This window comes from Peromyscus maniculatus, chromosome 19 (genome assembly GCF_049852395.1).
Source record: "Peromyscus maniculatus bairdii isolate BWxNUB_F1_BW_parent chromosome 19, HU_Pman_BW_mat_3.1, whole genome shotgun sequence".
Lineage (NCBI taxonomy): Eukaryota > Metazoa > Chordata > Mammalia > Rodentia > Cricetidae > Peromyscus > Peromyscus maniculatus.
In genome coordinates, this window is record NC_134870.1 from 81,839,031 (window position 1) to 81,864,212 (window position 25,182).

Here is a 25,182-nt window from a genome sequence, read left to right on the forward strand (position 1 = left end):
AGTTTTGGTGCCTGTCCTGGATCTTGCTCTGTAGACCAGGCTAGCCTCAAGCTCACAGAGATCCTCCTGGATCTGCCTCCCAAGTGCTGGGATTAAAGGTGTGCGCCACCACTGTTGTTAGAATTTTTAGCAGCACCTTATCTCTGACCTAGATTGAAGAAAAGCCTCTTTACATCCCAGGTCTTTCTCCTCTGCCAGTATGTAGATTAAAAGCATCTTTTTTTAAAATTTATTTTATCTTACAATACTATTCAGTTCTACATAAGAGCCACAGATTCCCTTGTTCACCCCTTCCTGCCCCCCTCCCCTTCCCCCCAGCCCACCCCCTATTCCCACCACCTCCAGATCAAGGCCACCCCCGAGGACTGAGATCGACCTGATAGACTCAGTCCAGGCAGGTCCAGTCCCCTCCTCCCAGATTGAGCCAAGTGTCCCTGCATAAGCTCCAGGTTTCAAACAGCCAACTCATACAATGAGCACAGGACTTGGTCCCACTGCCTAGATGCCTCCCAAACAGATCAAGCCAATCAGCTGTCTCACCTATTTAGAGGGCCTGATCCAGTTGGGGGCCCCTCAGCCTTTGGTTCATAGTTCATGTGTTTCCATTCATTTGGCTATTTGTCCCTGTGCTTTATCCAACATTGTTTGTAATAGCCAAAACCTGGAAACAACCTAGATGCCCTTCATCTGAAGAATGGATAAATAAAATGTGGTACATATAAACAATGGAATACTACTCAGCAGAGAAAAACAATGACATCATGAGGTTTGCAGGCAAATGGATGGATCTAGAAAAAATCATCCTGAGTGAGGTAACCCAGACTCAGAAAGACAAATATTGTATGTACTCACTCATAGGAGGATACTAGATGTGGAACAAGGATGATGGACTGCTACTCACATCACCAGTGAGGCTACCTGGAAAACAGGACCCCAAGAAAGACACAGGGATCACCCAATGATGGAGAAATGGATAAGATCTACATGAACAGCCTGGACATGAGTGGGAGCAATAAACGGCAAGGGTCGAGGGAAAGAGAGTGGGAAAGCCCACCTGGATCAAGAACAGAGAGGGAGAACAAGGAATAGGAGACCATGGTAAATGAAGACTGTAGATGTAACCAATCGTATTATTAAAATAAGAAACACAGAGCCAAGGTAAAAGAGAAAAGCCGAGAGGTCAGAGCTCAGAGATAAAATCTTACCTCCTGCAGTGCTCCTAGCTTCCCCGAGAGAGGGAGGTACTTCCTGTGTCCCTGTTTAAATAATCTTTCTGTTCTGCCTTCTCATTGGTTGTAAACCCAACCACATGACTGCCTCATCACTGCCTGTAAGTACCGCCCTCCAGGTCTTAAAGGCGTATGTCTCCAATACTGGCTGTATCCCTGAACACACAGAAATCTACCTAGCTCTTCTAACCACCACGCTCTTACTATGGCTCTAATAGCTCTGACCCCAGGGCAACTTTATTTATTAACATAAAATTAAAATAACATTTCAGTACAAATAAAATATCACCACAGAAGACCACATGAGAAAAGGAAGAAACAAAGAGCTAAAGAGGCCCACAGAAATCCACAAAGATACCCCCACAAAAGACTGCTGGCAATGGCCGAGAGACAGCCGGGACTGACCTACTCTGGTGATGGGATGGCCAAACACACTAATAGTTGTGCCAGAAACCCCATCCAAGGACTGAGGAATCTGGATGCAGACATCCACAGCTAGGCCCCGGGTGGAGCGCTGGGAGTCTAATTAGTGAGAAAGAGGAGGGTTTATATGAGCGAGAAAAGCATCTTTACTTACCTGAGAATCACTATTTGTGTGCCCTTTCCATGTTGTTCATAAAGTGACAAGAAATATGAAGAAAAATAGTATTTTTTTTTAGCTCCTAACTCTACCTCCCCTTTTGTTCAGAGATAGTAACAGAAGGTAAATAAACAAAGTGAAAAGACTGATCTCACAGGCCAAAATTAAAGGCCAAGTTAGGCCCAGAATCCACATAAGTTTGTATGTGAACCATTTTTCTTTAGTATTGGAAGAAAAACAAGTCTATCAGACTGAGTTTCTATTTCACTCTTGCCTGCTAATTGATATTTTCATTCAAACAAGATCCCCAGTGTTCCAAAGTTCTGTTGTATCTGAGATTGAACCATCTTCTTCCTCACACAAAATTATTTTGAGCTACATTTAAACAATATTAGAGCCAGTTACAACTATTCCACCTCGGTATATATTAGCATGTGTGCTGTGGTGTGCCATCAGATATCTCTCAGCAGTGAGGTCAGGATCGGGTCAGGAACTGGATCTTCAATTATGGAGTTCTGTGTGCTAGTCTGTGTAGTAGATATTTTCCCTTGTATGTGTTCATTTAAAAATCCTTCTGCACACTTTCTCTCATGAGCCTTCAGAATTTCAATTTGTTGATATATGTATAGGGATTATAGATAATGAAACTAGAAGAAGGACAATGAGAGGGAAAGAAGATAATAGAAGAGGGGGAAGAACAAAGTGTAATCATTATTTTGACATTCACTTTTTATCTTTTTAGAGTATTTTCTCAAATTCATATATGAGATTATTAACTAATTATAATAAAATTTCATGTCTGAGATTTTAATACTTAAAAACATTCACTCAGATTTGTATAAATACACTTTTTTTTAAAGTAAAAGGCTCATGTTACCTAGTTTTCTCAGTTTAAAAATAACTTAGAAATATTTATTCTTTTTCTTATCAAGGCATTGCTTCAGAGTTTGGAGTTCGAGGTTATCCAACAATTAAGCTGTAAGTTGAGTGTTTTATATTTATATATTCTTCATATTTAAGTGTGTAGTGTACAGCTAATTCAGTAAACATGTTCTGAGTACTTACTGTGTAGCATGCACCTATAGGACGAGGTATATATTCATAAATTATGAAAGGTCTCCCTCCTCTGAAGGAGCCCCAGTTTGTGTTCTGCTTTACAACTGCAAATCACATCTAACATTAATTATACATTCTTATATAATTAAAGAGTCTAACTTCATCAGAGAAAAAAGAAATCGAGAAGGAAAATTGATAGATGTTAATTTTAATCAATGAGTATTGATCAAGTCTTGAGAGAATTTAAGTGAGAAAAATGGTATGATTATTCTAAAGGGAATTGTTTTGTAATGATTTTGCTTCATTTTCCTACTATTTTCATTAACCTTATTTTGGCACTATGAGGAGCTAAACAGTTGTTTTCAAGGTTATCCCCTTGCCCCCATTATTTTAAAACCCCAAACTTTACAATTTTGAGTAAATATATTTTTCTGGGGTTTTGTATTGGCATTTTTCTTTTGTTTTTTAAAATGCTGTAATTTTACAGTACAGTGTGATGTTAATGTGTGTGTTAATGATCCTTTCTCTTTGTTATTAGGAGTTCTGTTTTTTATCTGTACAGTCAATTAGATATAACTTTTTATTAACAGGTTTCTTGGAAGATAATCTATGTTTTAGGAAAGCTATTTTTATGTCTGATTCATGATACATATTGGAAGGTTTATCAAGTAACGCTTTGCCATCACCAAAGTACTCTTTTATTTCCTACTTGATAGAGAGTCAAATTAAAACTACTTTGATTTAAGCCCTTGACTGTAAATGTGCAGTTACTCACTTTTTAGACAGTAAATACTAAAACTCTGTACAACAGAGTAAAACATATTCCTGTTGTGTGAGTGGAGTATAGCCTTTTCTTATGAATCTTAAGGTGCTGTTCCTCAGTAGATAATTGGATACTCTATTTACACAAGTGTGCTACTCGTAAAGCTTCCCCTTGTTTAGTGCTTTGTACATTTTAAACTTATATTTCAATAAAGGAGGATTGAGATTAAATATGAAGACAGTTAATTTCCAATTGTTACCTTTTATTTTTAAGTTTAAAGGGGGACTTGGCATATAATTACAGAGGACCACGGACTAAAGATGATATAATTGAGTTTGCTCACAGAGTGTCTGGGTAAGTTGAAAAAGCCTTTAATATATGATTTTAATCTTTGAAAGAAAATATATTTTAGTTGACCATATTGGACATGTTTTAATTTAGATATGAAATGTGTTGTATGCATTTATGAAAAATATAAGATTATGTAGCACATGCAGTGAAATTCTGTAAAGAGATATCGTATTGTGTTTAAGGCCATTTTATGTTTAGAAGAACCTTTTTTTCTCCAATGAATTTTAATACATTTTCATTTTTTTATTACTTACACAACAGTCTTTCCTATTTATAAAAGATATCCTAAGCTCCACACCTCACCCCGCCCCCACCCCTTACTCCCCGATTCTTGGAACTGTGCCTGGTACCAGATCATTTGAACATGCCATATTTCTTTCTCTTAAAATATTTTGTACTTTTAGCTTTTCACTTAAAAGAAGAACTTGATTTCCTTTCTTTATTATCTGGATTTCCAATGTCACTAACTTCTGCACTTTGAATCCATTGTTAAACAAAGTCAGGATTACTTGCACTTAAGTCCTGCAATTTCTTCATAAGTTAGTCTGGTAACTCAAAGGGCTATAGAATTGCTAATGGGCAGGTCGTGTAGACAATATGCATACACTGATCGAAGGGGTGATTCATTGGCTTTCTATGTACCCTTTGAGGGAAAATAGGTTTCATATTACTTAGAACAGTGCACAGTTTAACTTATGGACTGTTTCCTATGGAAGTTCCTGTTTAGTATTATTGGACCATAATTGTTATGGGTAATTGGAAACTTAGGAAATGAAATTGGGAGGATTACTCTAGCAGTTTTGTGAATCTTAATTTTTAAAAACATTTTCCTTATGTAGTGATGCCTTATATCAACTTATATTTTTTGTTCTCTCATTTTGGAGTCTTAGGAGAAGCCCAGAGTGTTCTTGTTCTGATAGACATTGGGATTCTATCCCTAGTTTGTGGTTCTGAAAATATTTTTTAGATGCAGCCAAATTAATTTTCTTTACCATCACATTTTATGCCATCTGCAAAGTATTCTGGCAGTATTTGCTTACCAGATGACATAGTTAGAACCCAGTGAGCCATTTGCATTGAATGGACAGTTCTTTGACTTATTGCTGGTCAGGAAGTATATCCTTCCACAAGCAATTCTTACTGATTTAAATGTGATTTTTCAAAAAGGAAACGTTCTACACATTTCTTGCCAAGGTGTAGAGAATATCAGTATTTATAATTATATATTTATAATATGTTTGTGTATATCTCTTTTGAAGAACATTTGTCAAGATCAATTAATCTATATTGGCTTTAAAGTTCTAGGGACTTTTATTAGCTTGGCAAGATATAGTGGTAATTATATATAGCTTTAAGTTAAAACAGGATAGTTTGTTGTGAAAAATGATGCCTCAAAATACTTGTATAAATGCACAAAATTAGGAATAATCTTTGTTAAAGTTTGTGATGCTTATATGTAATTTCCATTGTATTTTCTTATTGCGATTGCATATTTCATTTACATTGTGAATAAATATATTTTGAAATGGTTTTATTGGAGGTGAGTGCTAGTGGGATGCACTTGACTCCCCTGTGGCTTCAGGTAGCTTTATATTTATCAGTTACAAATTCATTTTTCTTTAACCCCAAGAAGGAATTCTGATGTAAAGGTGCTTTTGGAGTAGGGGAGATTTCATGACTCAATCCTAGAGTTGCATCACTTACTGGTTAATTATGAAGGATTGAAGCAGAGACTAGGGAGAGTGATGCAATGACCTTAAGAACTGTGTGTTTTGAAAGTGTTTGCTTTTGCAAAATAGGTTCTATTCATTTTGTAAGTTTTGAAGACTAAAAGTATGCTAATCTATACCATTTTAAAAGAAGAAAGAATTTATTCTTTTCTTAACTGTGTTTTATAAGTGATATGTTTTATGGTAACCTTTAGGGCAATTCATTATTCATTTGGTTTTGAAAATGGCTATAATAAATCTCGTAGAATTATTTTCTTTTTGTACTAGTGTAACTATTGCTTCATTCTATTTTTTTTTTTGAAGCAGGCATTTTTTTTTTATTATTATTATTATTATTATTTTACAACACCATTCAGTTCAACATAATAGCCACAGAATCCCCTGTTCTCCCCCTCTCGCCCACCCCTCCCCCCAGCCCACCCCCCATTCCCACCTCCTCCAGATCAAGGTCTCCCCCGAGGACCGGGGTTGACCTGGTAGACTCAGTCCAGGCAGGTCCATTCCCCCCTCCCAGACCGAGCCAAGTGTCCCTGCATAAGTCCCAGGATTCAAACAGCCAACTCATGCAACGAGCCCAGGACCTGGCACCAATGCACAGCTGCCTCCCAAACAGATCAAGCCAAATGACTGTCTCACCCGTTCAGGTGGCCTGATCCAGTTGGGGGCCCCTCAGCCTTTGGTTCATAGATTCTGTGCTTCCATTCATTTGGTTATTTGTCCCGGTGCTTTATCCAACAAGGCAAAGCGACATCCTACAGAATGGAAAAGGTCTTCACCAACCCCACATCTGACAGAGGACTGATATCCAGAATATATAAGGAACTCAAGAAATTAGACATCAAAAGGACCAACAGTCCAATTGAGAAATGGGCTTTAGAACTAAACAGAGAATTCTCAACAGAGGAATCCCAAATGGCTGAAAGACATTTAAGGAATTGCTCAACTTCCCTAATCATCAGGGAAATGCAAATCAAGACAACTCTGAGATACCACCTTACGCCTGTCAGAGTGGCTAAGATCAAAAACACTGAAGACACTTTATGCTGGAGAAGATGTGGAACTAGGGGAACTCTCCTTCATTCTATTTTTTTAAAAATAAATAGTAATAATATAAATTGGAAGCTTGAGGCTTTGACCTACATAGAGTACTTAAGAAGTATGTAACATTTAAATTGACACATTTTATATAAATAATAACTCTTGTTGACTCCTAGATACTTTTTCATGATCTGTTTCTGTAAATAATGCTTTTGAAAAGGAAAGATTTCTCAGGTAAATTGTCTTGCTTTTAGCCAAGGACTGTAAATGGGTGATTATTCTGTGTCTCACTAATGAAAAATATTATTGATGGTATCTAAAGAAAATGTTTTTGGAACTGTCAGATTTAATTCTGGGTACTACACAAACACCATAGGGTGAAATTTTACTTTGGTGTATGTGGGATATACTTAAGTGCAGATAGTATATTGTTAACACCTTAACATCATCAGCTGTCACATAAATTGGAATGAATTGTGCATTGTTTTTAGTTCAGACCCATTTGTTTTGTTTTCAAATAGGGCTCTGATTCGGCCACTTCCAAGTCAACAAATGTTCGACCATGTACGGAAGAGGCATCGTGTATTTTTTGTTTATATTGGCGGAGAATCACCCTTGAAAGTATGAAATTATCCTTTTCTTCCACATAAACAGACATAGTGTAATTTTATTTGGTATACAGCTATGATTTTGCAAAAACTTTAAGGCAAAATATTTTAGCTTATCTAAGTATTTTTTCACAATGAAAATACTGTATTTGACCTTCCTTACTAAATTTCCCATTATGAAATTGAAGTGAGTAACAAATTTGGGTGAATATTGCCTGTCTTAGTAATATTTATGGTACTAACCAGGTTATTTAATTTTAACACTTTTAAACACCTTAAGTGAAAGAATGGAAATTGCAGTGAAATGTTACCTTTTTAAAGCAAAACACTGTGCCTAAGTTTACATAATGTATATGTGTTTATGCATACCTTTTCTACTATCATCACCATCATCATTATTCATCATTGTTAATCCGTTAATAACCTGAATTGTCTTTGTGTTATAACTCAACTCTTTAAGGGGAGAATAGGAACACTTAGTTGATGTGATTGTTTGCCTTCACAACAGTATATTTGGTTTGGTTATATTCTCTCCTTTCAATGAAAGGTGACATGGTAAGAAATTCTTGCACTGCTTATAAATAGCTTTGATTGTTAAATGAGAACCAAATTTTGGTCTTTGATATTCAAGATGTCTTTTTCCTTTTTGTATTATCATAGGAGAAATACATAGATGCTGCTTCAGAATTAATTGTATATACATACTTCTTTTCTGCCTCAGAAGATGTGGTTCCTGAGGTAATATTTAATATCTGGTTTAATGATAAAAATTCATTCTTAAGAATTACTGTTTGATTTTATGTGCCTGGTTTATTCATAAGGTTGTATGAAAAGAGAGAAATTTTTACTATTGTTGTCAGACTATTTATAATTCATAAGCCAGTACATCCATGATCATGGCACAAAGAGACTGCAGTTATCACATTAGTGACTTTTTTCTCTGTTAAATAATACTGGTGAGCAGTGATATACATGAAACTCCAAAGATGCTTATAAGTAGTAAGTTATGTGTATGCTGCAAATGCAGTCTTCTTCTGACCTCTCGGACCCAGTGGTAAATAATTACAGAAACAAAGTTTCCATTGATGTACCAAAGTAAATGGGCAATTTGAGTGTTGGGATTTGTAGGGGTGGACAACAGTTATGCATTTTTTGATCCAAAAAATAAAGACAGGAAGAAAAGAAGGGAGGGAGGGAGGTCTGAGTAAAAAATATTTGAACTGAAACTGGCCTGCTGTGAAAGAGCCTCACATAATTCTATGAACAGAATGTATCAGAAACAAGGAAGACATCTTACAGATGCCCAAGACAAGAGAATACCTTGCCTATTTGAGAAACAGCACAGTAGCAGGTGCTCCTATAGTACAGTGAGAAGGGGATAGAAACATGCAGATCTTGTCTTATACATCATAGTGTGTTTAATAAGGTTGAAGTTCATTTGAAAATACTAAGAGCACAATGAATTGAACAAGTGTGAAAGTAGATCCAGAGATCAGTTGACCTTTGAGCTTGGGAGTCAATAACAAAGCAGGGGAATATGAAATAACTTAGAGTGTTCACCTAGTACATTGCTTCTCAACCTTCCTAATGCTGCAACCCTTTAATACAGTTCTCCATGTTGTCATGACCCCCAACCATAAAATTATTTTTATTGTTGCTTCATAACTAATTTTTCTACTGTTATGAATTATAATATAAATATCTGAAATGCAGCATATCTGATATACTACCCCTGTGGAACAGTAGTTTGACCCCAAAGGAGTAACAACCTACAGGTTAAGAACCACAGCTCTAGTACATATCTAGGTTCTTATAATAGAAATTCTGAAATGATTTCAGTTTGTTGAAGAACCTCTATTTTTGCCAGTCTAAATCCACTCCAGTTTACCTATTATACCAGTTATAAGACATGTTATTTTTCAGAGAAGATCATGTTAATATCCTTAATTTGCCATTTCTCCTTTTTAAATCTAAGTATTGGTGTTTATATTTTACAGTCAGACCCTTTCATTTTGGTGTTCAGGTATATGATTTTTGACGAATGCAAATAGTTGTGTAACCAATACATCTTTGAAGCTGTAGAATTATCTGGGCAGGATATTATACACCTAAAGATAGAAAGAGGAGCTCAAGCCAGCCTGGGCTACATAAGACTTTGTATTTAAAATACAACAACAACAACAAAAACTAAAAAGATAGATAACAGAACCAGTACCTCCTGCAATGTGATAGTGAACATCAAGGAATGTAGGAGACAGATTGATAGGGAACTGGATTCTCTGCTGAAGGGCTACTTTATTGCTTTGAAAGGGAAAGTAGAACCTTTTGTATCATTTTTGTGGATGAGTTGCCAAGAACAGGTGGATCTAGTCATGGTTGAGAGCTTTTTCACTGCCTAAGGTAGTTCTTTTCATGATATTGTTTAATTTTTAGTTACAATGTATCAAGAACATTTATCATATTGCCTCTGTGCTGAGATGTACCTAGATACCTTTATTTATTGTTATTTTCATGTTTCATGTGTTCATGAGTAATTGCTTAGCCAAATTATTTGTCTTCTGATAGTCATAATTTTACTCTTGAAATAAATGCAAAATAGGATACACTTTTAGGTGATTCCTTATGAATGACAAATGTGTTTAAAAAGCATTTTAGAGAGTTGTTCTTTCCTATGTCACTCATTGTAGCAGGAATCTTAACAGGTCTTATTAATAAAATCAAACCTGAGGCCAGTTATTGGGGTGAACACTGAAAGATCAGAGAGACAGAACTATAGACGTAACCAACCGTCTTATTAAATAAGAAACACAGAACCAATGTAAAAGAGAAAGCCAAGAGGTCAGAGCTCAGAGCTAAAATCTCACCCTTCCTCCTGCGGTGGTCCTAGCTCTCCGAAAGAGAGCTACTTCCTGTGTGTCTGTCCTTTCATAGTCCTTCGGTTCTGCCTTCTCATTGGTTGTAAACCCAAACACATGACTGCCTCGTCACTGCCTGTAAGTACAGCCCTCTAGGTCTTAAAGGTGTATGTCTCCAATGCTGGCTGTATCCCTGAACACACAGAGATGTATGGGATTAAAGGCATGCGCCACCACCGCCACATTCTTTCTATGGCTCTAATAGCTCTGACCCCCAGGCAACTTTATTTATTAACATATAATTAAAATCACATTTCAGTACAAATAGAATACCACCATAGAACAAGCCACAGCTAACCTCACCTGGCCAACTTCTCAGCTGATCTTGTTTCCTCAGACTGAAAGCCTCTGTGTCCTCATATCCAAATGGCTCTCAGCTAAACTGTGCTGGAAGCCTGAAAGCTTAGCCAGCCAATTGCTTCTAGTTCCTGGTCTTCACGCCTTATATATATATTTCCTTTCTGCCATCACTCCCTGGGATTAAAGGCTCACTTCCGGGGGTGAAAGGCTTGTGTCACCATGCCTGGCTGTTTCCAATGTGGCCTTGAACTCACAGAGATCCCACATTGATTTCTGCCTCTGGAATGCTAGGTTTAAAGGCGTGAATGCCACCATTTTCTAGCCTAAGTATCTAGTGGGTGTTCTGTTCTCTGACCCCAGATAAGTGTATTAGGGTACACAATATTTTGGGGAACACAATATCACCACAACTCATAATTATCCTGTTAGGTAGATGTCACAGACTTTGTGTTTCTAGAATGAGGCAGTTGGCTCCCTAGATAAAGTGGCTGCATATCACATAGCTAGTGGGGAACGACACCTTAGGTTGGCTGTTGCAGTGTTGGTCCTGCTGTTCTGTGTTCCAGAACTCTCCATCTTTCCCTACCCAGAATGCCATCTGTGGTCTTTTAGAAACTCTTAAGAGTAGTCTTTGTTTTTTCTCTTTTTTTTTTTTTTTTTTTTTTTTTGTCAAACAGCATGATTCCAGGGAAATATTTGAAAATATTCAGATAGAAAAGTTGGCTGAACTTAAGATTGTACTCTATTTAGTCTTTTGTTGTTGTCTGTATGTGTTTCTGAGTTTTTTTTCAGTGCTTTTGAAGTTGTAGGTGCTAATTGTATTGCTATTGTTGAAACTTAAACTTTTGTGTTTTTCTGCAGTATGTGACACTGAAAGAGATTCCTGCTGTACTCGTTTTCAAAGACGACACTTACTTTGTTTATGATGGTAAGTTTCAAAGTTTTAACTCATATAAGCCTTTCGTAATTACACTGTTACAAGGAGGTCTTTATAGAAGACTTTATAAGTGCTGCCAGTGTCATAGCTCCTGTGGTAAATCATTTTTTAACCTTCAGTAGCTTTTCCATCAGTGTGCTTTCATCTTCAGTTGCTTCCAATGATTTTGTGTGGTGTGAAATTATTTGCCAGTTTAAGAAATAAGCTATATGTGGTTTCTGTGCATTAAAATGTTCAGAATCAATTTTAAGGGGATAGTTAACATTTCACCACACACAGATAAAATAAAACATCCTCAGCAGAATGGAACCCTATACTCTTTCTAAGTATTTTCCCCCTCTGTCTGAAAGCACTTCCTTGAAGTGAATACTTCATTTCAGCTAAATTGTATTGTGATATCACCCATACATCATAAAAGAATGGCATAATAGAACTCTGGTACTCACAGTAATATTGAATGGCAAACCGAACCTTACTGCACTTGCTTTGGTTTTATTGTTTCTCTTTGCAGCATTTCAGAGCAAGTCATAAAGGTATTTTGTCACTATGTTTCATTATTCTTCTTTTTGAAAATGTGGGCTACGGTTTTTTTTTAGGTAGCCACTTGGTTATTGGCCCACAAAAGACAGCTTTTTTATTGCTTCAGTAAAAGAATATATTATTTTGGTTATTGTGCTGAGAAAACTAAGCATCTCTATTTTTTTACTGTGTTTAATTGAACTAACTTTAATTTCTTGATACATAATTATCACTTCTGTCCATGCAGTTAACCATGCTGTAGGTATACTGTGTTAACCTACTTAATGTTGCATTGTTATTTTATCCTTTAAAGAATTATGCAGTGGATAGTATGGCAGATACATGAATGTCCTACATCACTAGAATGTTAGATAAGGAAATTTATACAGTGAAATAGTAAGTCAGTTCATAGGCTCATTCATTCAGGGGTTAGTTATTTAACGTTTACAGTTATCTCCAAGCAGTCAAAGTTTGCCATCAAAGGAACATGAGAGGAACTTGCACACATAAAAATAGGAGAAAAGAGCCAGGTGTGGTGGTGCACACCTTTAATCCCAGCACTCGGAGGCAGAGCCAGGTGGATCTCTGTGATTTCAAGGCCAGTCTGATCTACTGAGCCAAATCCAGTACAGACACCAAAACTACACAGAGAAACCCTGTCTTGAGAACACCCCCCCACACACAAAAAAAAGAAAAGAAATAACCCATATCTGTGTCTTTACCTTCCTTCTTTTTGATGACAGAATAGCTACTAGAAGTGCTCAGTATGTACTTAACCATTGTTACTATTTTATATATTTTTAAAGTAGAGTGGGGTTTTTTTCTTTCAAGTTAAAATGCTTAACAGTATCTAAATTCAGCCTTCAAATCTCTTTCTCTAGTCCTGCTAAGAAGTCCCTAACTCAGACAGCTTCCTTTTTTACTTTCTTAGAAATACAAAAAAATAAAACAAAAGAAAACTGGTCATATCTGTTTGTATTTTATATATTCTTTTTACCTGCCTAAGAAAGTTCCCCTCCTTTCACCTTGCTTCCTGCTTCAGTTGTCTTTTGTGCTGGAGACAGAAGTAGTAGGTGCGGTTTCTGTGGGTGTTGTATATATGTCCAGCTTAGCTTTGCTGCCATTTTACAGACAGTATTTTGAACCTGCCTGAAGCCTTCATGTGGACAACAGGTCCCATAATGCCTCAGATATTTACTCTGCTACTGAGTATTTATGAGTCTGGAAGCATTAGGATGCTACAGGGACAGTTTTCTGAAGAGATTTAAGTTTATTGCATTGTGCAGTCTTTAGGAAATTTGCTCTGGGCATGGAATTACAATCCTTGCCCAGTAATCAACTTGTAGTTTTAGGTTCAGTGTTGTAATTTCTAAATTCAGTTCCATAAGTACTTTCAAATTGGCATTTATTCTATAGGTTTGATTGCTTAAAAATATAATCAAAACACACTGATAGGCATTTAAACACCTATATTTTTGTTGTTGTGGGGTTTTTTGTTTTTGTTGTTGTTTGTTTGTTTTTTGAGACAGGGTTTCTCCCTGTAATTTTGGTGTCTATCTGGGATCTCACTCTGTAGACCAGGCTGGCCTCAAACTCACAGAGATCCGCTTGGCTCTTCCTCCTGAGTGCTGGGGTTAAAGGCACGTGCCACCACCACCCGGCAAAGACCTATACTTTTAATGGTTTCTTCATGCCATTATTGTGTTTCCAAAAGTATTTCAGAACTCTATTTAATCAGGATGTGATATTTCCCCAAAACATTGTATTTCCTGTCAGCCTAGAAAAAGATGTATTTGATGTTGAAATAAAGCTCATGAACTGTGTTTTATGCTTGTGTTTAAGTTGTACATATGAGAAACAATTATGAACTAAGATAAAAATCTAAGAAACAGGAGCAAAGAAATTACAGTACATATTACCTACAATGATAGGAACCAGGTAACACCTTTAACAGGATGTCATTGTAGGAGAATATGTTTTTAATTGATCAGTGTATAACTATCCTTCCAACTTCATTTTTAAATGAATAGTCAGGCTGTAATAACTGTTCATATAGTGATATCTGTAGTATAAGTTATTTTTAAATTTATAAATGGACTTTTTTAACATATTATAAAATATATTCAGTTTTGATTTAGGGCATTTGAATTATTTTATTTGAATTATTTTTTGCTAATTTTATTGGTACTATAGTAAATAATTGCATTGTTCATTAATTGTGTTCTATATCTGATTGAGTAGAATAAACTACCTAAGAACCAGCTTAAGGTTTTAAAATTATGATACTGTATTAGATATTTTATTCACATTGCTGGATTGAGACATTACAGCTATCTTGTACTCTGGTGTATTTCATTTGCTTTGTTTTCAAGAGTATGAAGATGGTGATCTATCTGCATGGATCAGCAGGGAGAGGTTTCAGAACTATCTTACTATGGATGGCTTCCTGTTGTATGAACTTGGAGACACAGGTAACAAGCATATGGCCATTTCTATTTCATTACAGATTTTTTCTTTGATTCGATACTTAATTACTGGTTATTTTAAAGCTGCATTTACTAATTAAAATGGATTTATGTTTATTAGTTATGCTTTTTAACAATTAAGACTTACATATCCATACCACATATATAAGTATATGTGCTTTATATGAGGATCAGTGTAGCCAAAGAAAGGGTTTTTCTAATAGCTAGTGGTGATGAGGAAGACAAGGATCCTGGATGATTTAGGAATGAGGGGGGGGAAAAAACAAAATATGAAACTACAAGTTAAAATGAAGCTTTTCTTACAGTCTTCTAAGATCTGCTTTTACTTGTAAGTAGGAATCTGTCATATTGTTCATTTCTTAAGATCATATGATAGAAAATTACAAATAAAGCAAGAAAATAAATAGAAAGTAACTATATATAAATAGAAAGTTCAAAACTTCTAGGACACTTATCTTTTTTAGGAGAAAGTGTTGTATAAATTTAGACCCAATTTTAAGTGAAATATCTATTTATTGTTACCACATGTATTTCCTCTCACAGTTTCATGGTCTTGGGATAGAAGTGCAGCTATAGAGAAGAGGCATTTGAAAATTAAATTAATACAGAATAAAAACTAAGCATGAAATATTTCAAGAAATGAAATAATCCTTATAGACTGATGTTTTCAACAAAAAGAAAACAGTGAGTTAAGATTGTATAGATGTATTTTTTTAGAGATGTTTTATGTAGGGCAAGATTAGGAAAAGCAGCAAAATAACATAGAATGATATGTTTTGTTTTGTTTGATTAATCCTACATTTGTGTTCCTGCCCTTGAGAAATAATGCTCCAGTATGTTTAGGTATATAAGTTCATTTAACTTTCCTCATAACTCTGAAAAACTGTTGCTTTCCTAAAATAAATGGATGTTTCTTGAAGTTAAGCTAGTAAACAGTGGTGCCTCACCTGTGTTCTCCCAGGGCTTAGTATAGTGCTGAGAACATAACACCTTCAACCCACATCAGCACCACCAGAGCACCACTGTTCTGTTATTACATCATTCTACCCTCCCGAACATTATTAGTATGCATATGGAGTACTGTTTCACTTATGCCTCAGAAACAGTGTTTCACTAAATTTGATGCTATACGTCATTACTGGTGAATGGTGATCCATTGTAATGGATGTAATAGAGGAAATGGCCACACAAAAAGCATCTCCTTTGTGTTATAAACAGTTGCTTTTTTAGTACCACAATTTTTATTAAATTTTTTAAAATCAACATCTTTATGGTTCAGCTTTTGACAAAATACTGTACCAGTCTATGGGTTGCATAAAACAATTTTAATAGAGAAATTACTGCAAATTTATTATTTACCTCCTAGAGGAAATTTATCATTTATAATTGACTAATTCATTGGTCCAGGCTACAAGCAATGTACCATAATATATTGGCTTAATTTTGTGTAACATGTGAAGGATGATTGAAATTAAAGTCTAAAAACATATTCTTATAGTTCCCAGTTACAGCAGAAGTAATATTTGACAAGCATGTGTAATGTGAGTTATATCATTCTCAATTCCAGGAAATGAAAGATATTATTCTTAATTTTAGGAAAGCTTGTGGCCATTGCAGTTATTGATGAGAAAAACACATCACTTGAACATACCAGGTATGGTTGCTTTGAAATGATTTAAGCTTCAAATGTCATCCAGATCTTGTTTTGCCTGTAGCATTTAGATAAGGCAATAGATGTGATAATGGGATAATTAAACTTTTTAACTTGAAGAGGTGAAATATTTATGTATTTGTTCTTCTACAGATTAAAGTCGGTTATTCAGGAAGTTGCTAGAGATTTCAGAGACCACTTCCATAGGTATGTACCTGTGTTCTGAAAGGTTGTCTTTGTTTGAAAGGTTGTCTTTGTGTAACTTGGTGTTACAATGAAGTAAATCTAAAACAGATAAATTGAGTATCCCTAATCTCTAAAATTTAAGTCTGAAATCTGAGATGCCCTAAGGTCTAAGTGAAGGGCTGTGACATGATACTAAGTAGAAAATCCACAGCTACCTTCACATGATAGTGGTCAGAGTACAAAGTCACATTTAAAGAACTGGATGAAATTCCTTCAGGATATGGTATATATGGGGGGGGGGGAGTGAATTCTGTACTTAACATTTGGGTCCTGCCCTAGGGAGCTCATTGTTTATGTGCAAATGTTCCAAACCATGAAAACTTGGAGAAATGTGAAGCACTTCTGGCCCCAGTCTTTTAGAAAAGAGAGTCCATCTCACACTTAGAAAGGTGAATCAAGAATTGCAGTGAATAGCCAGGTGGTAATGGCGAAGTGAGTTAAAGGCCAACCTGGTCTTCAAAGCGAGTTCCAGGACAGCCAGGACTGTTATATAGAGAAGCCATCTCCCGAAAAACCAAACAAACAAAAAAGAGTTCCAGTAAATGACCTGGAGCTTCAGGTTAGCATGAGGATAAATGTCACATCTTACAAGTTAGAGAAGATGCATCCAGTCATTTATAATTTATTCCATTCATGCTTCCTGAGAGTGTTTGATATGTGTTTTATGTTAGGAAAATATGCCCATAGACTAACAAATTTGAAACAATTCTAATGAACAGTCACATGGCAAGGTAGATATTCACATTAATGAAATATAACAATTTACTTAGGAATGAGAATGTTTGCTGTATTGCAAATTTTTGTGTTTGTTGCTGCCATTAAAAACAACAATAGGAACTTACAGGATTCATTATTTTCTTCATATTTCAAATCTACTGAAAGTTCATTGTGCAGCATGATACATGGTAGCTGACCTCTTCTGAGTGATCCTATTTTATGGTATATTAGCTTTCCTTAAATCCATTTTCCTTGGAGCATGTTTTCTTACCTGCCTTTTAAACATGTGAAATGTCACAGAGTTTGTTGCCACTGCTCATGTACTTGTTTATAAAGCCTGGTAGCACACACTTATGTACATATCAGGGATTTCCATGTTCAGTATTGAAATTTTATGTGCTTACCAAGGTCATGTTCGTGTTGTGTACATTTTTTTTAAATCTAGTTTTGTGTTCTTTCTCTTCTCTCTGTTGTTGCTGGTGTCGGATAGAGATTTTCAATTTGGCCATATGGATGGAAATGACTACATAAACACATTGCTGATGGAGTAAGTAAAGTGCTAATGGTTTTACCAGCAGTTTTTCCTCTTTGATATTTCTGATTTTGAGAGATGGGAAAAGATTTAATTAGCTTGGAAAAAGATACAAAAAAAACTCACATCATTTTCTAGTGTCTTATTTTAGTTTATAAATCCTTTTATTTTGAATTTATTGAGATTCAGTTTTATTCTTTACTATAAATTATCTGCCACTTCAACATTATAACTTATAGTTTAATGATTTAAGGATATAATTTATAGATATAGATATATCTTTAAATCATTTTACAACATATATATTTGTGGTTTTTTATAATTCTTACTTTAATCATTTTAATACGTAGTTATGGGCTGGTAAGGTTATTCACTGGGTAGAGGCAATTGCATACAGGTCTGGCGACTTGAGTTTGATCCCAGTATACCACAAGGTGGCAGGAAGACCCCATTCCTGAGTTGTTGGCTGACTCCCACATTTCTTAACACATAGTTTAATTAGATAGTAGAAAATCTGAGCTCAAATTAGAATCAGGAGAACATAATTAGCTTAAGTTGCTACATTTGAAGGGTATGTTAGTTTTTTTGTCTCTGACAAATACCTGAGGGAAAGATTTTAAAGGAGGTAAGATTTATTTTGGCTCTGGTTTATAAGTCTCAATGTTGGTGGGCTCCATTGCTTTCAGTCTAAAGGAGGCAGAGCATCATGGCAGCAAGAGTATGTGGCTGGTACTCCTCACTTTAGATGAGTAAGAAGCAAAAGATGAGGAAGAGAAAAGGAGACCAAGCATCAAGAGCGTGTTTCCAGTGACTTGGTCCATCCAGCTAGGCTTAGCTGTTGAAGATTCCCCTATCTGCCAAGATAATATCACCAGTTGGGGACCAAGGCTTCCACACATGAACCTCAGGCCATTTTATATTCAAGCTATAATAACATGTCTTTATGTGCTGAGATATGGCCTGCTTTGATGAATTTTTAAGTATGTTGGAAAATACATGTATCCTCTTGTTGGATAGAGTGGGAAGAAACTACAGAGAATTCATAGTAGTGTTTATTCAACATGTTTTTAATATGTTAACTCAACATATACAAGGTACCATGTGAATATTTAGCTTGAATTTTCTCATGTAATTGTTTAGCAAGTTAGGTACTATTGGTTTCCTTATTTTATGAGAAAAAAAACTTTACATGTAAGAAGCTAAATTGACATTCTGTAATGTTAAGAGAAAGCTCCATATTCAAACACATTGTGACTCCAGAGACCATCCTCTTGCCTATGTGGGTTTTTGAGTGCCATCTGAGGTAGGGTGAATGTTATTAGTGTTTTGTATAATACTGTGCGGAAACTTATACTTTCTATTTTATATTTAATATGAATATATTTATATTTTATATTATATAAATTTATAATAATTTATAATATAAATATATTTAATCACTGTTGCTCAGGTGTTGATTATTAGAATATTTTCATACATTCTTGGTTAGTAGTAAATTTGATTAAAAATTTGAAAGGTTCAGGTGCTGTGGGATGGTCTATATGTTAAATTGCTCTGATTGGTCAATAAATAAAACACTGATTGGCCAGTGGCCAGGCAGGAAGTAGATGGGACAAGGAGAGAGGAAAATTCGGAGAAGCGGAAGGCTGAGGCAGAGAGACACTGCCAGCTGCTGCCATGACCAGCAACATGTAAAGAGGCCGGTAAGCCATCAGCCACGTGGCAAGGTATAGATTTATAGAAATAAATTAATTTAAGCTATAAGAACAGTTAACAAGAAGCCTGCCACGGCCATACAGTTTGTAAACAGTATAAGTCTCTGTGTTTACTTGGTTGGGTCTGAGCAGCTGTGGGACTGGCGGGTGACAAAGATTTGTCCTGACTATGGACAAGGCAGAAAAACTCTTAACTACATTCAGGTAGACCATAGGGATAAAGATATTAAAAATCTCTTTTCCTCCTTAGCTATAGTTACTAAGATGTAAATGATAATTAAGGTATTTATTATTATTGTACTTAACATAAATTTTTATTCTTTTTTTTTTAGTGAATTGACAGTCCCAACCATAGTTGTACTGAATACTTCAAATCAACAATACTTTTTACTAGATAGACATATTAAGGATGCCAGTGACATGGTCCAGTTCATTAACAGCATTTTGGATGGTACAATACCAGTGAGTAGTTCAGATCCATTCCAGAGGGATGAAGGGGAGGAGGCTGAAGAGACGTTAGCAAATCTATACCTCTGATCCTGAGGAAAATAGGTAGCTATTGCCTAGAGAGAAGAGAGAATCAGCTTCCACCCACTGCATTCTCCTGTCTCACTCACCCAGTCTGTTAGCACATTCTTCTGTGGCAGAGGCTCATAGGTACAAATGTCCTTCAAAGAGTTATCTGTAATACCTTGCTTGTCACAGTAATGGGAAAAGTGCTATTGGCCTCTAGGGTTAGATTAGAGATATTAAGAGGTTTGTGATGTGGAATAATGCTTTTTAGAGAATTTTCATGGCATGTAACACCCTTTTTGGTCAGTTGAATTAAGGATAACTGAAGTAAGTTACCAGAAATAACGATTTTTTTTTAAAGCTGTGAAAAACATTAGTTTTCTAAGTGATCAAGAATGTATTGAGAATCATAACTCCAGCAAAGAGTTCTAAAAATACTTTTGTGAAAGAATTGTCATAAAGACTACATGATCTTAATTTCTTTTTTGTTCTCTTTGTTACTGTAAATCCTATTGAGTTATTTCTCAAACTAGGTTGCAGCCCATAATAATAGTCATGAAACCTTGCTCAGGTAGAGATCAGGAGTCAATAGCATACATCTTAATTAGTTGAAAAAATTCAGGAAGGGTCTTTGTTGCTTCAGTAATATTTATTGTTTTCTTATATTTTTGTTTCAGTTTTACTCAAACTTTGAAAAGCCAACATGTGTACCTACCTTGGTTTGAAGCCAATAAGTTGGGGAAGCTCTCGTAGTCATATAGTAGCAATATGATATAAGTAGAAATGATATTTTCATTGAAAAAAACTCATTTGTAGTAGTGAGAGCCCTTCTGTTCGTGATTTAGTGAAACCTGATGAGACTTTTATAACAGATTGCATTGGTCCTATAACCTAGGAATTCAAAGAATGGGCAAGACTTCTGGGATGCCTGGATGCCGGGGTTTGATTTCTTCAAGAACTCTCTTGGCTTCTCAACACTCCCTGTTGAGCTCCATCTGCAGGAGGATGTCCCTACTTATAGGAAAGTCTTCTGCCATAGTGTGGCTAAGCAGCTCATAGAAAATCAAGGCTTGTACAAGCCTGGGGAGGGGGGCCAGCATCCCAAGCCACAAGGATCATGAGTAAGGGAAGATGAGTTTTTAGGGTGTGTTAGCATAAGATAGGAATATAGGACATGAAGGGGGTATAAATATTTAACATGAATTTAGGGGGTGATGTGTGTAATATTTTGTAAGTCAACTTTATGACTGCCAGTTACATGATTATATAACATAAAATGGAGTACTAGTATGTACATAACATATTTTATTCTTATTAAATTGAAGGCCCAAGGAGGTGATAGCATTTTGCAGAGATTGAAAAGAATAGTATTTGATGCCAAATCTACAATTGTGGTAAGTTCTGACAGTTAATTTGGTGTCCTTGATAACTAAAAAATTTGGGTGTTCTCAGTCACCTCTCTCTTTCTTTCCACTTGTCTTCCTTTCTTTTGTACTTTATTTCTTTAAATGGCAGACTAAATTGTAGAATTAAAAGGTAACAGTAATTCTCTAACAATGTCTTCCTTCATTTATTTGTTCATTCCAGCTGTCTTGCTAACTGCTCTATGTCATTTTTCATTTGTTGAGGCCTAAGCCACCATGAAAATGTAGCTAGCCTTCTTTATTGGTAAGGAGTAAAATTGAGTCATCAGAATTATCCCATACCTAGCATCCTTCTGTTTTTTCAGTCACATTTGGCTTCTTTTTATTTTGTCTGCCAGCTGCCCTCATTTTCATCCAGGTCCACAGTCCCTCTCACCAGTCTTCAATCCATTCTTTATATTACTGCACAATGTCACAACAGCCATCAGTTCTGAGCACTTTCTTTTTCCATCGATTTATATGAGAAGACCCCATTCATCTGAAATACTTTCCTTACTGGCTTTTATATATTGCTGAGGCTTTCTAGGGATCACTGCTAGTGGTCACATGTTACCTCTGCCTCTTTCTCACTCATTTTTAAATTTCCACCCCTTATTCTGTGAATCAATCAAAAAATGATCTTTTTGTTCTCTGAACTTTTCTTACGATTAGTAGACCCAATCCATGAAATATGTCTTAGTGGTAAACTTGATTCAGTAAAAAAATTTTTTTCTGAGAGCTGAGGAAATACCACATAACATAAAAGAAACTAGTAAGTTAATGTGGCTTTACTAGCAACCAGATGACTCATATATTAAAATACATATAGGACTATAAATAGATGGCTCTAAGTTAAGAGCTGGTGCCTTTTACAGAGGACCCAAATTCAGTTCCCAGTTCACAGAGTAACTCCAGCTACAGAGGATCTGATACCTCTGGCCTCCAGGCACCACATACATACACACACACATACACACACACACACACACACACACACACACACACAATTAAATAAAATCTTTTTTAAAAAACAACACTATAAGAGCATATATATATAAACTCTTTATTGGAAAGCAACTTCCTAGAGTTCAGACATAGACAGTAATCATCTAAGAGATCATAGATAATATGAGAAAAAGAAGGGTATTTATTAAGTACTTAATCTATTTGGTTTCTTTTCCTATTCCCGTAGCCAGTTCTACACACAAGCACACTCACATGTGCACGTATGAGCATAGAGTTTTTAATCTTAGAATCTTTAACATGGTAGGTATTGCTCAGGTATTGACATGTATTCATTGAAACTAAGTTCAGTAGTAGTGAGTGGAAATCTATTGTGGCATTATATCTACATCATGCTTTTTATGTCAGAATTCTGTTCAAGTGCAACCGACTTCTCTCCCCAGTCTATATTCAAGAGCTCTCCACTTATGGGCTGCTTTCTCTTTGGCCTGCCACTTGGTGTCATCAGCATCATGTGCTATGGAATCTACACAGCTGACACAGATGGAGGCTACATAGAAGAGCGGTATGAAGTGTCCAGAAGTGAGATGGAAAACCAGGAGCAGATAGAGGAGAGCAAAGAGCAGGAGTCCATCTGTGGAGGATCTCTAGTGCCTACTGTGCAAGAGCCCAAGGATGTGTTAGAAAAGAAGAAAGACTGAGACTTCACAGATAAAAAATATTTGATAGGATTTCAGGTTATTAAAGAATATTTATTGAATTTAGAGATTTAATCATGATCTATTTACAGAAGAGAACATGTTATTTGTATTTTGCTAATAACAACTGCATGAATTAAAGTAATCCTTCCATAAGTGGGAAGATATTTAGAACAGAGAGATGAAGAGTGTGTACAAAACCAAGCCAGATCATTGTGTCAGTTTACCTTGCAGATGCCCATTTTGTGCACACTCCTCTATGTGCATGTTCTATGACAAAGTTAAAAACTTGGACAAAGTATTATCTTGACCATTGGGGTGGAAGATGCGTGGTTTTGCAGAGAGAAATAGTACTTTCACCGACTATATCAATTCTCCTATATTTTGGATAAAGTTTATATGAACAAATTAAGTCTTTAAAATTTAGATGTTTTAAGAGTAACTAGTAAATTTTTCCATGTATCAAATTTCAGATTCTGAGTTTAAAAATCATGTGGTTTTTATATAGCATAGTGATTTTATTTTACTAGTTGTTTTTAAAGGAGAAATGTTACTTTTTTACTTATACTCAGTTGCATTATTATGATATTGGCTTATGGTCCCATGAAGTGGGGGAAGAATCTTGTAATTGGCCTTTACAAATGACCAGGGTATTCGGGGAGTGATGGCTTAAGTCCCTGCCTTATGCTGCTCAGCAGGGCACACTGTCCATCACTGTAGGAAAGAGAGGCCCTATTAGTACACCTCCCTTTTAGCCAAAGCAGCCTAGTATTTTGTTTTGTTTTATTTTTATTTTATAGCTTGGCATTACTTCTAAAATTTCTATTAATTAAGAATGTTTTCAGAAGTAACATAAATCATGTTTTTTATGATATATAAACTAATAATTTAAAATTTACTGCCACACCTCTATTGTGGGAGACCATGACATGTCAGTTATATAATTAGCATGTTAAACTCAGATGTCATGAACATAACATGTTTACGACACATTAATTTGTTAATTTTGAGGCCTTCATTTTAGCTAATTTCAGAATTTTTATTAAGTAACATTTAGATGGCTACTGTTTGAGTAGTTTAGGGTTTATTGAAAGGATCTACTAAGCATTTGTAAACATAGTTTCAGTTCTAACACTGATGTTACTTAAGCTTCTGCTTTGGTTACCAGGGGAGCTTCTGGTTTCTGAACTAAAACTTGTGTATCTGTAGAGTCAGGGAATTGTTAGTCATAGTTTGTGTCTAGGTGTGCTTTTCATATTTAAAAAAATCCATTTTTAATATTTAATCACCCATTGTTAACTTTATTGATAATGGTATAAACATACAGTCACAGGGAATTTCAGAAAATAAAAGAATATTTTCAATTGGAAACTGGAGATAAGCACTGTTAATAGTTGCTGTGACAAGTAAACTCCTCCAAAGAATAAAGAAGACTCTTTGGGAAGGTTCATGATAGTTGTCCCAATGGTCAAGTCTTTTTGCAGGAGGAAAGACCTGAAGTGCATATAAATGCCTCATTTGTGATACTGTATGGTAAGAAGAGAGATCTGAGGAAATAGGAAGTACCACTAATATATTTTAATATTGTTCATCACTATCAAATGTTATGTGTATTTTTTCTTATCAATCAAAACTTGTAAATAAGTTCTCAGTAGGAAAAAAGATAAAGCACAGCTTTGCATCAGGAAACAGAAGCGCAGAGGTATTTTTTGTTTTTTGGGGGTGGGGCTTGCAATACTTTCCTTTATGAATGAGTGCTTTGGTTTTCTGTTGTGAAACAACTATATGCTGATTCTCATTCAATTTGTACTTTTAAAATGTGTTCATTGGGAAAAACAAAATGTGTAAGTAGTTTGTAAGTGAATAGTTTTATTTCTTTTTGTATTAAACTACTTTTTGCTTCTTGAGATTTTTATTTGCATTGTCATGTTGTTCACATAACAAAATTTAAAGTTTTTTCATTCATGTGTTTTTTGATATGTTATTGTTCTGTTTGCTTATCAGGAGAACATACTTTAGAATCAGGGCAGCTCTCTTCATAATCTAGGAAAATATTGATCCTCTAATTCAATGGTAAGTCCCATGGTTAAATACCAACAACAGAATCCTTTCAGGAAATTGGAATTCCACCCTTTCTTTCATGTATAAAGTTCTGATTTCTGAAATCCAAAAATGTAGCTCTTTGGTGCTGAAACAACATTTCAGAGTACTCCAGAGATTGTTCATGCTTAG

General features: G+C 35.5%; 1 protein-coding gene across 2 annotated transcripts in view; it reads left to right on the top strand.

Annotated features, from left to right (window-relative positions):
- The window catches only part of Tmx3 (thioredoxin related transmembrane protein 3), a 65,385-nt gene extending 40,528 nt beyond the window's left edge, over positions 1–24,857 (top strand). For both annotated transcript variants that reach the window (XM_076555670.1, XM_006989959.4), the window contains exons 5-16: positions 2,742–2,787; positions 3,902–3,982; positions 7,269–7,368; positions 8,016–8,093; positions 11,432–11,498; positions 14,399–14,497; positions 16,109–16,166; positions 16,317–16,370; positions 17,617–17,673; positions 19,706–19,835; positions 21,212–21,280; positions 22,696–24,857. In XM_076555670.1, coding sequence (XP_076411785.1) covers positions 2,742–2,787; positions 3,902–3,982; positions 7,269–7,368; positions 8,016–8,093; positions 11,432–11,498; positions 14,399–14,497; positions 16,109–16,166; positions 16,317–16,370; positions 17,617–17,673; positions 19,706–19,835; positions 21,212–21,280; positions 22,696–22,953 — 1,097 coding nt within the window. In that variant the 3' untranslated portion in view covers positions 22,954–24,857. The remainder of the gene's footprint in view (positions 1–2,741; positions 2,788–3,901; positions 3,983–7,268; positions 7,369–8,015; positions 8,094–11,431; positions 11,499–14,398; positions 14,498–16,108; positions 16,167–16,316; positions 16,371–17,616; positions 17,674–19,705; positions 19,836–21,211; positions 21,281–22,695) is intronic.
- The last annotated feature ends 325 nt before the right edge of the window (positions 24,858–25,182 follow it).